Below are 13498 nucleotides of genomic sequence, written 5' to 3'. Positions count from 1 at the left end.
TAGTGCTGAAGTTGAGAAACCCTGATCTAAATCAGTCCTCCTCCTTCCGAGGTGGGGGATTTTATCCACAATTTTTTTTGCAGATGAGGAGCACGAGGCTGTGATGAGGTTCCTGGGTCCATCTCGCCTCAAAAGTTGAACTTTTTTCATTGTTCATCCTTTATTGCAATTACTTGCAGACACATATTTGCCTGAGTCTTCCACTGTTCTCTGTGGTTTGAGATAGGATGTGTCCTGATTTTATGCCATGGCATGGTGTTATAATGACAGTGCCTGGCGTTCTCTGTGGAGATGGCCTACTGGCTGGCACTTGTCCTGGAACTGAAGTAGTCTGACCCGAATTCAGTAATCTATGAGAAGATTCCTTTTGAGAGAACAAAAGTTAAGGATTTGTGATTATATCTCTAGATTATCAGGGAACATTAGTGACCTGAACATTACTTTCGAAAGGTGTCTATTTAAGTCTACGTATTTGATATTTGAACCTAATAAGTTTAAGCTATATTCCGAATGTCTGCCTATAAGCCACGGGATCCCACTTCATGAAAGCATGGTGTTAGAAAAAAAATGCTCTTGTAGTACTAAAAATTACCAGTAGAGGGTGGCAAAACCCTGCATTTCTCCATAGCTTGGTGGCTTTTCATCTGATATTTTAATATAACAATTTTTTTCTATTTTAGGTCCAGATATTTGGAAGTTTTAAAACTGGCCTGTATTTACCTACGAGGTTAGTACATTTATGGCACTTTTAAGGGATTGTACTTTTTTTAGAGTGTATGCGCTTTGACTGTTGAATGTGTAAGAGTTGAAACAAAACAGATTTATGAAACAAAAATTCACTTACCTGTATTTTATTTGAATTATCTTGAGGTAGAATATCACTGCAGAGAACTGTTCAACCCCGTAACTTAACCCACTATCACAGATGTTAATGTAATATTACGGTAAAACACCTGATTATGCTCTAGAACTTTGTATTCTCTTGAACGCCAGGTCTCTCATTTTTTATTAAGAACTCATACTATTAGCTCCTGCTCCAGTGTTCTGATTCAGAAAATCAGGGTACAAACTCTTCTCTGAGGGAAGTCTTGGTCTTTTCAGGCCTCTTGTTTGTTTTGGTCTTCTCAAATGAGGGCTGTCTTGGCCCATAGCTGGGGGTGGGGCGTGTGTGTTGGGGGTGATTTTGGGGGTTAGTAAGACTTCCTTGAGGAATGAGTACCTGCTCTCTAAGAATTGAAATGCTGTGGTCTTTACGAAGCAAAAACATTTCATGATGTTTTTGTCATTATTGTGGTAAGAGCGCTCAACCTGAGATTTACCCTTTTAACACATGTTCAAGTGCACTATAGGCGTCCATCGTGTTTTTCATTTGAGTTTGATTCAGTCTACTTTACCCAAACTTAAAATGTGTTAAAGTGGTTGGATCCTAGCAATTTCCATTCTTCCCATTGCTGTCTTAGGCCTACAAAAGCCATAAAATATTCAACTTTGAGTCCGTTAATATTTTTCCTTATTTAGGTTCTGAGCCTCAGCAAAACCTGAGTCACTCTTTCTAATAATTTAATTAAATTTTATGAACAGTACTACATTTACCTAGCTCAGATTTGAAAAGAGCACACCCATAATTACAATGAAAAGTCTGGATCCCACCTCTCTCCCCCAGTTTCTCTCCTTGGAGGAAGTGCTATTACCAGTTCTTTGCATATCCTTCCAGAGATATTCTATGCATATAAAAGGAAATGTGTGTTTCTTCCTTTTGTACACAAATGGTAGCATACTAGATACACTGCCTGCATCTTGCTTTTTATACTTAATAATGTAAGTCACGATCAGTTAACCTCATTCACTTGGAAGGTCTTAAGTTTTTTAGTAGCAGAAGCCTTTATGAACAGGAAACGTTAACTGGTGTTTTTGAGGTGTTACTTCTTTTAAAATCACGCCGGGAAATGACCAGGAGAAGGAGAAGGTTGTTAAAATCACCGGTTTCCACTTCCTGTCTAAGAACAGTCCTCACCAACACATTTAGTCTTCACTGGGCAGGGTGAGAAATAGAGTTCCATTGTACTGACCTGCTGTCTGTAGCTTGAATGAGTTAAAGTAAGTACAGTTTCTCACTTCTTGAAACAACTCTTGTGTGTGCTCTGTGTTCAGTGACATCGATCTTGTGGTGTTTGGGAAGTGGGAGAACCTACCCCTCTGGACCCTGGAAGAAGCTCTTCGGAAGCATAAGGTTGCAGATGAGGATTCGGTGAAAGTTCTAGACAAAGCAACTGTAAGTTCTTCAGCATTTCATCTTAAACTCTCTAGTTACTTATGCATGAAACTTGTAAAATTAAGACTTAATTTTGGTGAGCACCGTCGGACTGTGAGTGAATTATTCCTTCCTTTTGTTAATGATCACGGTGCTTGTACATAAAAAGTTGTGTTTGTGAGACAAATGAATTATTCTGGTTGTACATTTCTTTAAAAAATATTATTCAGTTTATCATACATAATACTGTAGAGATTTTTTAATATAAAAAACGTAAGTAAAAATGTGGATATCTGATAAAGTTTATAGTTGCACAGCTGTTGCTTTTCTATCATATTTTGTATCCTTGAAGAATTGTATTAATTGAAATTTTGTAAATCAAGTCATATTTTAACTAATGGAATGGACATTAAAGAATTTTCACAGAAGCTCATTAGAAATAAGTATGTCTATTTTAGAAGTTTGGATTTTTGCATATTAGGTTTTATTAGAGCAAAACAACATGTATTGTTTTTTATTAAAAGCTGTTAATTTGGAAATCCAGTTCTGTACACAAAGTTTGCTGGCCTGAGTTTTCTAATGTATGGTAGAAATAGAGCTTTTTTTTTTTTTTTTTTTTTTTAAAGAATTCCTGATATCGCATATAAATCATCCTATCATTTTTCATTTGAGAATAATTCTTACATTTTAAGTTCTCTTGTTAGGTTGTTTTTTGGGCTGTTTGCAAAACTGACCAAAAAGGCCAGCGACTTACTGTGTGTGACTTAAGAATCTAGCAATTTTCTTATTGGAAACAGTTTGGTGCTGTGGGCTGACATTCATAATTCTTGATTTTCTTGAGTTGGAAACTGTTCTCCAAAGTATATTAATGTTGAGAAAGTTTTTGTTACCTGATTTCAAAACTCTCAGTTAGTAGAAATTACAAAATATATTGCATGAGGTTAAATGCTAAATATGTAATGTAAAATATCTAGAAGGCCAAGTCAACTATGGTATGGAGTGTTCAGAATACTCAGTGTTTTTATGTCCTCATGAGGAGGTCAAGACCTCAAGTCTGATAACCTTCCATCCCCTGATTTTGTCATTTAATTTGGTTAAAGTATTTAAATTTTACCTGTCTTCTCTTTCTAGGTACCTATTATTAAATTAACAGATTCTTTTACCGAAGTGAAAGTTGATATCAGCTTTAATGTACAGAATGGTGTGAGAGCAGCTGACCTCATCAAAGATTTTACCAAGGTCAGAGAAGTTATAGTGTTTATTCAGTGAAAATATTAGAAATGGAGTTGTGTTTTGAGATTCTGTTGTGGTGGTGTTCTGATATACTTGGCTAAAAAACTATTTTTATATGTGTATCGCTGACAAATGCTTCTTTTCTGTGCAGTGGTTTTACTTTCCTTGAATCTGCTTGTAATAATCAGTAATTTATAATGTGACCTCAAGTAAGAATTAAGGGTTGAGGAAGCTTTTGAAGAGCTTATCTCCAAGAGTTCAGATTAAGACCCTCTCTAGGGAGCCTTTTCTAGATTTTAATCCCCAAGTCACCTGTAAGATAGGTCCTGCAGGTGTCCTTATCTTATCTTGAAGTGGTTTAAGTCTGTTTCTGCTTATTCTGTTTTCTTCCCAGATAGGGCAGAATTTGTCTACATCATCTTCAGAACATTTCACATGCTTAAACCCATCAGCTTTTTTCTCCCAAAACTAAAAACTGTGAACTGCTTTGGCTTATGTAGAATATCATTTCTCTCCATTCACAATGTTGTTTTTTTTTTTTTAAATAAATGTATTTATTTTATTCATTTATTTAATTTTTGGCTGCATTGGGTCTTCGCTGCTGCACGCGGTTTTCTCTAGCTGCTGAGAGCGGGGCCTACTCTTCGTTGCAGTACGCGGGCTTCTCACTGCAGTGGCTTCTCTTGTTGCGGAGCATAGGCCCTAGAGCACGCGGGCTTCAGTAGTTGTGTTGCATGGGCTCAGCAGTTGCAGCACGCGGGCTCTAGAGCGCAGGCTCAGTAGTTGTGGCGCATGGGCTTAGTTGCTCTGCGGCATGTGGGATCTTCCTGGACCAGGGCTCGAACCCATGTCCCCCGCATTGGCAGGCGGATTCTTAACCGCTGCGCCACCAAGGAAGCCCCCACGATGTTTTGTTTTTTTAGCAGCTCTTCAGGTTCACCTTTTTCTTTTTATGTCAGAAAAAATTTTAACTCTCCTGTGGTAAACATTATATTCTTGTGTAAATGAGCAGAGTATAGAAAAGCAGAAAAAGAAAAGAAATATTATCTGTAATCCCACTCTTTTGGAGGTATTGGGTGTGTATAAAGTTTCTTTTTACCAGAAAGAAACTTTTTTAAAAATTGAGAATAATACGTATGATAAAAAATCTTACCAGTATAAAAGGGTGGTAAAAAGTGAGTCACCCTTATACCTTATATGCTTAGATCAGCTTCATAGGATGTGCCTTCATCAGCTTTTTTTCTTTGCTTGTTTATCCTCTTCTTGAAATTTTTAACAAAAGGAATATAGCACACTATATACAAGATGTCTAATACTTTTTTTTTAACTTAATATTTTGGTGGGTTTTTCTGTATCAGCACAGTCAGGGTTCCTTCATTCTTTTCACTGACTACATGGTTGTCCCATGTCAGGATTATTGTGCTTTGTGTAGCACTTCCCTGGTGTTGCTTCCAGTGGTTTTTTCTGTTACAAAAAGTGCTTGGTGAACATCCTTCCATGCCTACATCTTTCTTTACACTAATAAATTGTAGGAAGATTCCCAGAAGTGGAATTTCTGGATCAGAGGATATACGCAGAAAAAATTCTGTTGGAAATTTGCCTAGTTGTTCTTTAAAGAGACTATATTTCTGAGTTCAACTGTAGTGTTTAAAAATGATTATTTCTCCATATTTTTGTTGTTTCTCATGCTTGCTTACTTTGACATGATTTGCAAAAGTATCAACTTTTTTCTTATGGAAGCAGTTTGTTTTCATTGTAAGTGTCAAGAAAAGAGTGGAAATCACTAGTAATTCTACCACCCCTAGGTAATGGCTGTTGACTTCTTTCTCGACGTTTGTGCCTGTTTTGTTCCCCTCAGCGTCCCTAGCCTAGGGCCTGGCTTGTGGAGAGTACTTAACGAGTGTGTGCCTGAGTGAAAGACAGACTCACACTGTCCGTATTTGCCAGCATGGATGCTCTCGCCCTTCTTTGTAAAGCACGGAAGGTGGGTCTGTGTGTTCACCTGCCCACATGGAGAGCAGCAGGCAGGATGGCTCCTGCTCCCGGGCCCTGCAGAATCATCTGAAGGACCCTGGTCTGCCTGTGGAGTGCCACCTGCAAGAAGTGATCCTTTAAAATCCCACTGACTTAGTGCTTTAAGAGATGGGAATTCCCTGGTGGTCCAGTGGTTAGGACTCTGCGCTTTCACTACATGGGGCCTGGATTCGATCCCTGGTCGGGGAACTAAGATCCTGCAAGCTGGGAGGTGTGGCCAAAAAAAAAAAAAAAGAATTGAGACGTTGTCCTGTACTGTTTCTGTTACCTATTTACAATTGAATGTTATTCGGTAATGGTCATAAATGAGTGTCACAAAATATGTATTGCTAGCGTTTCTGTCCTGTAGTGAGTGCTTGGGTGCTGTCATTTACGTCTACATGTTTTAGATCTTAGATGTGAGGAGACAATCCTTAATTACTTATAGCTTACTTTTTTATAGCTTGTTCTTAAAATAGAAAATTAAGTATATTACATATGTCCATCAAAGTTTGTAATGTAAGGACCAGTTTATACTTAGAGACCATATATGCTGTTAATGCTTAGAGCTATTATTGATGTAGGAATTCATTGAAAATACAATTTTCTTTTCCAGAAATATCCTGTATTACCATACTTGGTATTAGTATTGAAACAGTTCTTATTACAGAGGGACCTTAATGAAGTATTTACAGGTGGAATTGGTTCTTATAGTCTCTTTTTAATGGCAGTAAGTTTCCTTCAGGTAAGTTGTACCATACTAGTGTACACTAAACATTTTTTAAAATAAATCAGTTGGGAATCATTTTGGAAAAAATTTAAATCAAGCTCTAATTAGAGTGTTTCCCTTGATTACTTATGACTTTTCCCTTTAAACTAGGTACCTTTTTATAATTTAGCAAATAAGTACTTTAAAATCCCTAGGGAAGAATTTTTTTTTTTAATTTTTAATCCCGTGTGCTCTAGTATTTTTGAGACTTTTCACTGCAAATTTTAGCATGCAAAAGTATGGTGTGGTTTCCATAGGTGTAAATAGTAATACAAATGCCAAAATTAAGAATGTCTTCTAAGCAACTACTCTTGTAAGTTTAGCTGGAATTGAGATTTGCTGTCTGGTTAAGATGAGTTAGAAGTCTTAATCTCGTCAGTGAGCGTATTTATGTGGCGTGGTGTTGCCAACTGCGTGAGTCTGCTGGTGAGTCAGAATGACTTCCCTGATGTTGGGCCAAGCCCGCGCTCTCAGCATCGTGGAGCAGCTGTAAAATTCAGCCTTATAAATTGTCCCCCACCAGGTCCCCCCACGCCCGTGGGGCTTTAATTTAGGTTGTCTATAACAGAAGTACTATTACGATTAGCCTGCTCTAACTCCATGACCTATTGGCTGCTATGCTAAACCAAAATTATAATAATACTGTTTATAGAAGTTAGAATGTCATTTATTATCCTCACCTTGAATTTAGAGAAAGTCCAATATAATTTTTTTTCTTCTCATTTTAGTTACATCCCAGGGAAGATGCTTGCATCCCCAATACAAACTATGGTGTTCTCTTAATAGAATTTTTTGAATTATATGGACGACACTTCAATTATTTAAAGACTGGCATCCGGATAAAGGATGGTGGTTCCTACGTGGCCAAAGATGAAGTACAGAAAAATATGCTAGATGGCTACAGGCCATCCATGCTTTATATTGAAGATCCTTTACAACCAGGTATTGAATTTAGGTAAATTTATGGACATGCAAAGAAAAAGGCCTTGGGAATTCCCTGGCAGTCCAGTGGTTAGGACTCCGTGCTTTCACTGCTGAGGGCCTGGGTTCAATCCCTGGTCGGGGGAACTGAGATCCCGCAAGCCTCGCGGTGCGGCCAAAAAAAGAAAAAGAAAGAAAAAGGCGTTGTCAGTCATCATATTGTACTTTAAACTCTCTCCAGGTGAAAAATTAAGGATTAACTTGTAATTGTAGTCATTTTTTTTCCTCAAAATATTTTATAAGCAAACACATGAACATAAACACACACACACAGCAGAAAAACACATTGCATGCTTCCAAATGAGTTGAGTTGGGAGTAGAATCCATTCGACTCTTAAGGGCAAAGGAGAATGGGTATTAACTATTTGGGTGGGTTTGTGCATCTCCAGTTTGGTGCCATTTTTCTTCTTTCTTGAGTCCTCACTGCTCCTGATTCTAACCAGTTGTCAGCCGGCGCTTTAAGTGAGGATTTTGAGGTCCTTAGAGGGAGTGAGCACGCTCATATGTCTCAGAATTCATGAGAAAAAGGGTACCAAGAGATAGTTTAGTTTCCCTTTGGACCCCTTCTTACCTCTTTAATTTTGCATAGTCTCCCTGTGCTTTTTCCAGCTCTATGTTGGCTTAAAAGTGAGCAGAAAATGAATTCCTCCTGTGCTTTCATGATGCTGTGTTTGCTTGCTTGTATCCTAGTTTTTCTGGGCAATATTTTTTCCTGATATAATTGTAAAATATTTAGATTCCGTGTTATTGGACTTCAATGGAAATGCTTTTAGTTATTTGCTTTAATGTATTGGCCTTGAAAATGAGTAAGGAAAGAGAGTTGAGAGAGTAGTTGCCTAGGAGCCCTTTTCTGGCTTGATGAGCCATCTTATAAACATTAATAGTTCTGTGTGGTGATTTCCCTGGCGGTCCAGTGGTTAAGACTCCACGCTTCCAATGTAGGGGGCTCAGGTTCGATCCCTGGTCGGGGAACGAGGATTCCATATGCCGCACAGTGCGGCCAAAAAAAAAGAGAAAGTTCTGTGTTTATTCATTGAGGAAATGTTCACTGGGAGCCTACCCTACATAAAGGACACAAAGGTTTTTTCAGCAAGATGGTCCTTGCTTTTTAGGAGCTTATAATTTAGTGCAGGAGATGTCTGTATACCTACCAAGCAAAAAATAAGTATTTATAATTTAGCTTGGTTTCCCTCTTAGGGAAAAACAGGCAGTTACTTCTTTTATTTGCATGACTGTGTATGGGATAGTCCTGTTGGGCCAGAAGACATTTAGGCAATTTATATGCCATAAGAACATATTTATGCGTGATGCACACGTTTATAGAGTCTGGGGAGCTGTGGGACCGACTGACAGCTCAGATTCTGAGTGCAGCTCTAGCAGGATAGTGAGTGCCCTTGCTCTCCCAGAAGAGGGCTCACAAACATTTAGTTCATATTAAGCCACGGTAGGTTTTAATATCTTATGTATATATTTCTTTTAAAGGTAATGATGTTGGAAGGAGTTCATATGGGGCCATGCAAGTGAAACAGGCCTTTGATTATGCCTACGTTGTTCTGAGTCATGCTGTATCGCCAATAGCAAAGTACTATCCCAACAACGAAACGGAGAGGTAAAAGTTTAACTAAAATCATCCCATTGGGTCAAAATTGGTTGTGGCTTCTTATCTTCAAATTAATGTACCTCCCCTCTTTTTTTTTTAAACACTTGCAGCATATTAGGTAGAATAATTAGAGTAACAGATGAAGTTGCCACATATAGAGACTGGATATCAAAGCAGTGGGGCTTGCAGAATAGGCCTGAGCCTTCATGCAATGGTAAGAGTTTTTCATCGATTGAGTATTAGAGGCTTTTCTGTGTTGTGTGTGCTTAATGGGAAGAAACGTTTTCCAATCTTTTGCCACTCTTTCAGGAAATGGTGTTACCTTGATAGTAGATACTCAGCAGTTAGATAAATGTAATAATAATCTATCTGAAGAAAATGAAGCCCTTGGAAAATGTAGAAGTAAAACTTCGGAATCTGTTAGTAAACACTCTTCAAACTCTTCATCAGGTCCAGTGTCTTCCTCTTCTGCTACACAGTCCAGCTCTAGTGACGTCGTAAGTATGAAGACATCGTTTTCTAAACCTAGACCCTTAGGAGTTCTGCTGGGGGTAACTCTATCTAGAGAGCCAAGGCTAACTCATTTTCTTATTTGTTCCTGGGAAATTTTAATAACTTTATGATTGTACTTTTTCTCAACATGGTGTTCAAATTTTCAAGCATACAGCCAAAAGTGAAAGGATTTTAGTGAACATCCATATACACCACCACTAGATTCTACCATTAACATTTTACTGGCTTATCACAGAGCTGACCCTTCATTCACCAGTTCATCTTATTCTTTGACACATTTCAAAGCATTGCAGACATTAGCACACTTCCCACCAAGTACTGTTGTGTGCTCGTCATTAACCACAGTTCAGTGTCTGTCCGGTTTTTTCTTTTGATATAAAATTAACGTATAAGGAAATCTTAATTATACATTTACTAAATTTTAACAAGTGCATACACATGTGTAACCCCAAATCCTAACAAGATACAGACTATTACCATCACCCCAAAGAGTTCCCTCATGATGTTTTCAAGTAAATTCCCAATCTTACCCTCAGAGGTAACCACCGTTACGATTTTCTAATACCATAGATTAGTTTTGTCTGTTTCAAAATTTTATATAAATGGGATATATACTCTCTTGTTCACCATTAAGAAATGTACAACTTAAGCATTTTTTTTTAGCATATTTATAATATTGTGCAGCTATACCACTATCTAATTCCAGGACATTTCCATCACCCCAAAAACAAACCTATTAGCAGTCCCTAATTTCTTCTCTCCCCCTGTGCCCTGGAAATCCCTAATCTACTTTCTGTCTTATCCTGAGTTTACTTAAAATCAAGATCTATTAATAAAATGGGCTTTATTGGCTTCATTAAGTGTATAACATAAAATAATCTAAATATGGAAGAGGCATAGTTTTTTGTTGTCGACGATGACCATTTATCATAATGGAGTCATAAATGCTCACATGCAGGATCTACCGGTGTGCAGTTCTGGTTCCTAGAGCAGAGCTGTGGAGGACAGAATGCTGAGCTAGATGTCACAGACACAGAGGGGCGAAAGCAGACACGGCCTCGAGAAGGGAGCCTTAGGGACTGAGAGTATGTGTCTCTGAAATGCTGGGCAGAGTGTGAGGGCGAAGGGTAGAGCTGAGGAAAGAGTAGCAGTCATGGCTCGAGCAGCCCAGAAACAGGTGGGCTCAGACCAGTGTCTCTGGGAAGTCTGATCCACTCGGTGTGTTTGTTTGGAGGGAGCACTGATTTGTCATCGCAGACTCTGAGAGATTGAGCTTTGTAAAGTGACTGTTTTGTATTTGGTTGAAGACATTGAATCAGGGACTGGGACCTAGGTCCTCACTCTTTACCGTGCTCGTTCCACTATAGTTCATTTTCTGTAAATAAAAATGCAAATAAACTTGGACCTCTATGAGCTCCGTCAAGGCCGATTAACAAGGTCAGGCGTGGGCAGTGGATTTAACAATGAACAGAAACCCTCTGATAGAATAAGCCACTTTAAATGTTTGGAAGAAAACTTAAGCAGTTAATTTTATAAATTCCTCAGTGTGCTTCCTTTAACTCCCAAATATTTATTAGACTTAGTCCAGAGAGTGCTTAGCTGAAGTTGTTTTCCTTTCTTAATATTGAATGTCTAAATTATTACTGTGTCACATTATAATTCATGTGACTTGTGTTAGGATTCCGATGCGACACCGTGCAAAACCCCGAAACAGCTGCTCTGCCGCCCGTCCACTGGGAACCGGGTAGGGTCGCAGGATGTGTCCTTGGAGTCCTCTCAGGCAGGCGGGAAAATGCAGAGCACCCAGACCACTAACATATCCAACAGCACCAACAAATCCCAGGTGTGTGGAATTTGTGTTTTTGATTGTTTAGTATTCAGTATAGAATATTTAGAGTTTTGTACATGCATATACATACATACATATGTATTCATACACATTATGGGTTTAAAGAAAGCTTCTAGGTTAAAAAACAAACATATTTTGTTCTAAGAGGTGCCAAAGCATGACAGTGCTTCTAGTAACAGGATGTCCTGAGGATCTTTGTGAGACACCATTGTAACATAAACCTTTGTGGGAATCTAGCACCTGGTCCTTATAAGATGTCCCAGCCAACTCACCTTATTACAGATTCAGCATAAAAAAAATTGCTTCAAGTTATAAAAAGTTTCAGCTGTACTTGAAGTAAACTCACGTGAAGTTTTTGCATGACCTCATTGCAGTGTTGTGCACATCTGGGAATAACATATCCTTTTTTATTTTAAAATTCAATACCTAGTTGCCTGTGTTGAAATGATCAGACAGCAGTCAGCCATGGTCCGCTGATTAGCTTTAGCTTTGACTTAAAAAGGCCACAGAGACACTCTATTGTAAGTTTTTCAGTTGCCTGAAATTTTATTCATCATGAGTAATGAATCAAAATGAGGAGAAGAAGTCATTTCGTACTAGACTGTGGCCTAAGGCCATCACACCCTCTCCCAGTACATCAGGGACCCGGGGGAAGGCCCCTTGGCAGTACAGATTGACTGTTATGTCAGTCACCTCATGTGTGACTTGACTCGCAGAATCCACTTTACCTATAGTCATGTGCACCAAACACAGACTCGTTTAGAAATGGCAATTAAAGTGACACGTGATAGCAGGAAAGGAGTGGCCAGCTGTGGTGACCCCTGACATGGCAACACACCTGCATGTCTGACAGCTTCTTCCAGTAATGCCATTTGTTATGTGGTGTACTGGTTGATAGGTTCCTTAAGAAAAGCCTTACATTCCATATACTCTGTTAAGAAGACAGGGCTTCTTCTTAACAGAAGAAGTGGTCTATGTTTTTTGATATTTAAAAGTTTTAGAGCCCGAGAGAGTTAACCCCTGTAGCATCGTTTTCTGCCTGCTAGATAAGTCAGCATATTCCTAGTTATGAAAGCTCCCCGAGGCAGGTCTTAGCAAGTGCTCTGTTGAATCTGCAATACTGATGTCTTTTTGACCGCTTTCCTTCTCTGCAGCATGGATCAACAAGGCTCTTTCGTTCTTCCAGCAAAGGCTTCCAAGGTACAACCCAAACAAGCCATGGTTCCTTGATGACAAACAAACAACATCAAGGCAAATCAAATAATCAGTATTACCATGGCAAAAAGAGGAAACACAAGAGGGACGCCCCCCTCTCAGACCTTTGTAGATAGTCGGCGTTGTACGATGGACTGTCTTCTGTGTGCAATGATCTCATGCTCAGGACAGTTGGATAGGGACTCCTGGGAAACATTCGGGAGCCTTACACTGTTCAGACGTTGATTTAGCAACTGCGTTTTTTCCCAGCTCGCCACGGAATGGATCATGAAGACTGACAACTGCAAAAACAAAAAGCAAGCAAAAAAGGGGAAAAAAAAGGCTGCTCATTTGATAAGTCATATGCTATAACAGGGTCATTTTAAGATTTAAAGCTTGAATGTAAAATAAATCTATTTCTCATTGGCTTTATGCAGAGTTATAGGGAATAGTATTCAGTGTGGGTAGGGTGATAGAAACAAGAAACAATTTCAGAGGATGGGGTGGGGAAGGAAAACACAGGTATCTTATAGGAAGTCCAGATTTCAAAGGGGAAAGTGATCTGTGCATGTTTTTTTTTTTTTAATATTTTTGCATATATTTACCATTTTATTGTGTGTATATATAGATGACCATATAGGAAATTGATATTTGTAATAGTGGATTTGTTAATACTTTTTACATAACATTACTGTTTAAATTGTAAACAGATTTTTCTCAGGATTAGTTTGAAAAATAATCTGAATTGTCATCTTAACATCCATCTATAGGGAAGTGATTAGTTCTATTACTCAATTTGTTTCCTCAACATTGAAATGACTTAATAGAACCCTTGTTACCTGCTGCAAAAATTTTCCTCTCTAAAGAAAAGGTTATGGTGGCAAATGACGTTTATTTTGTAAAAAAAAAAAAAAAAAATATGTACTATGTACTTTTGTGTAAACACTGAAAAATCTCTAGTCATCTCTAAGAATTAACTTGCAACTGTTTTCTATAGTGCTGTCGTCTTGGGCAATGGGCAATTACATGACTTTGTGTTTGTTTCCTTTGCAGTCTTTTTTTTTTTTTTTTTTTTCTTCCTAATAGGAAAAAAAA

The 13498-nt window shown here is 38.3% G+C and overlaps 1 protein-coding gene across 2 annotated transcripts in view; it reads left to right on the top strand.

Annotated features, from left to right (window-relative positions):
• The window catches only part of TENT4B (terminal nucleotidyltransferase 4B), a 60317-nt gene extending 47145 nt beyond the window's left edge, over window positions 1–13172 (top strand). The window contains exons 3-12 of one of the 2 annotated variants that reach the window (XM_061172653.1): window positions 681–727; window positions 2152–2272; window positions 3383–3490; window positions 6114–6242; window positions 6995–7208; window positions 8730–8856; window positions 8958–9061; window positions 9298–9344; window positions 11039–11203; window positions 12364–13172. In XM_061172653.1, the coding sequence (XP_061028636.1) occupies window positions 681–727; window positions 2152–2272; window positions 3383–3490; window positions 6114–6242; window positions 6995–7208; window positions 8730–8856; window positions 8958–9061; window positions 9298–9344; window positions 11039–11203; window positions 12364–12540 (1239 nt within the window). In that variant the 3' untranslated portion in view covers window positions 12541–13172. Of the gene's footprint in view, window positions 1–680; window positions 728–2151; window positions 2273–3382; window positions 3491–6113; window positions 6243–6994; window positions 7209–8729; window positions 8857–8957; window positions 9062–9156; window positions 9345–11038; window positions 11204–12363 lie in introns of both variants that reach the window. The other variant, XM_061172652.1, reaches the window with a different exon arrangement.
• The last annotated feature ends 326 nt before the right edge of the window (window positions 13173–13498 follow it).

The sequence above is a fragment of the Eubalaena glacialis genome, chromosome 18, assembly GCF_028564815.1.
Source record: "Eubalaena glacialis isolate mEubGla1 chromosome 18, mEubGla1.1.hap2.+ XY, whole genome shotgun sequence".
Taxonomy (NCBI): Eukaryota; Metazoa; Chordata; class Mammalia; order Artiodactyla; family Balaenidae; genus Eubalaena; species Eubalaena glacialis.
The sequence above is the reverse complement of the archived record's forward strand: the minus strand, read 5'-3'. Positions and strand labels throughout refer to the sequence as shown.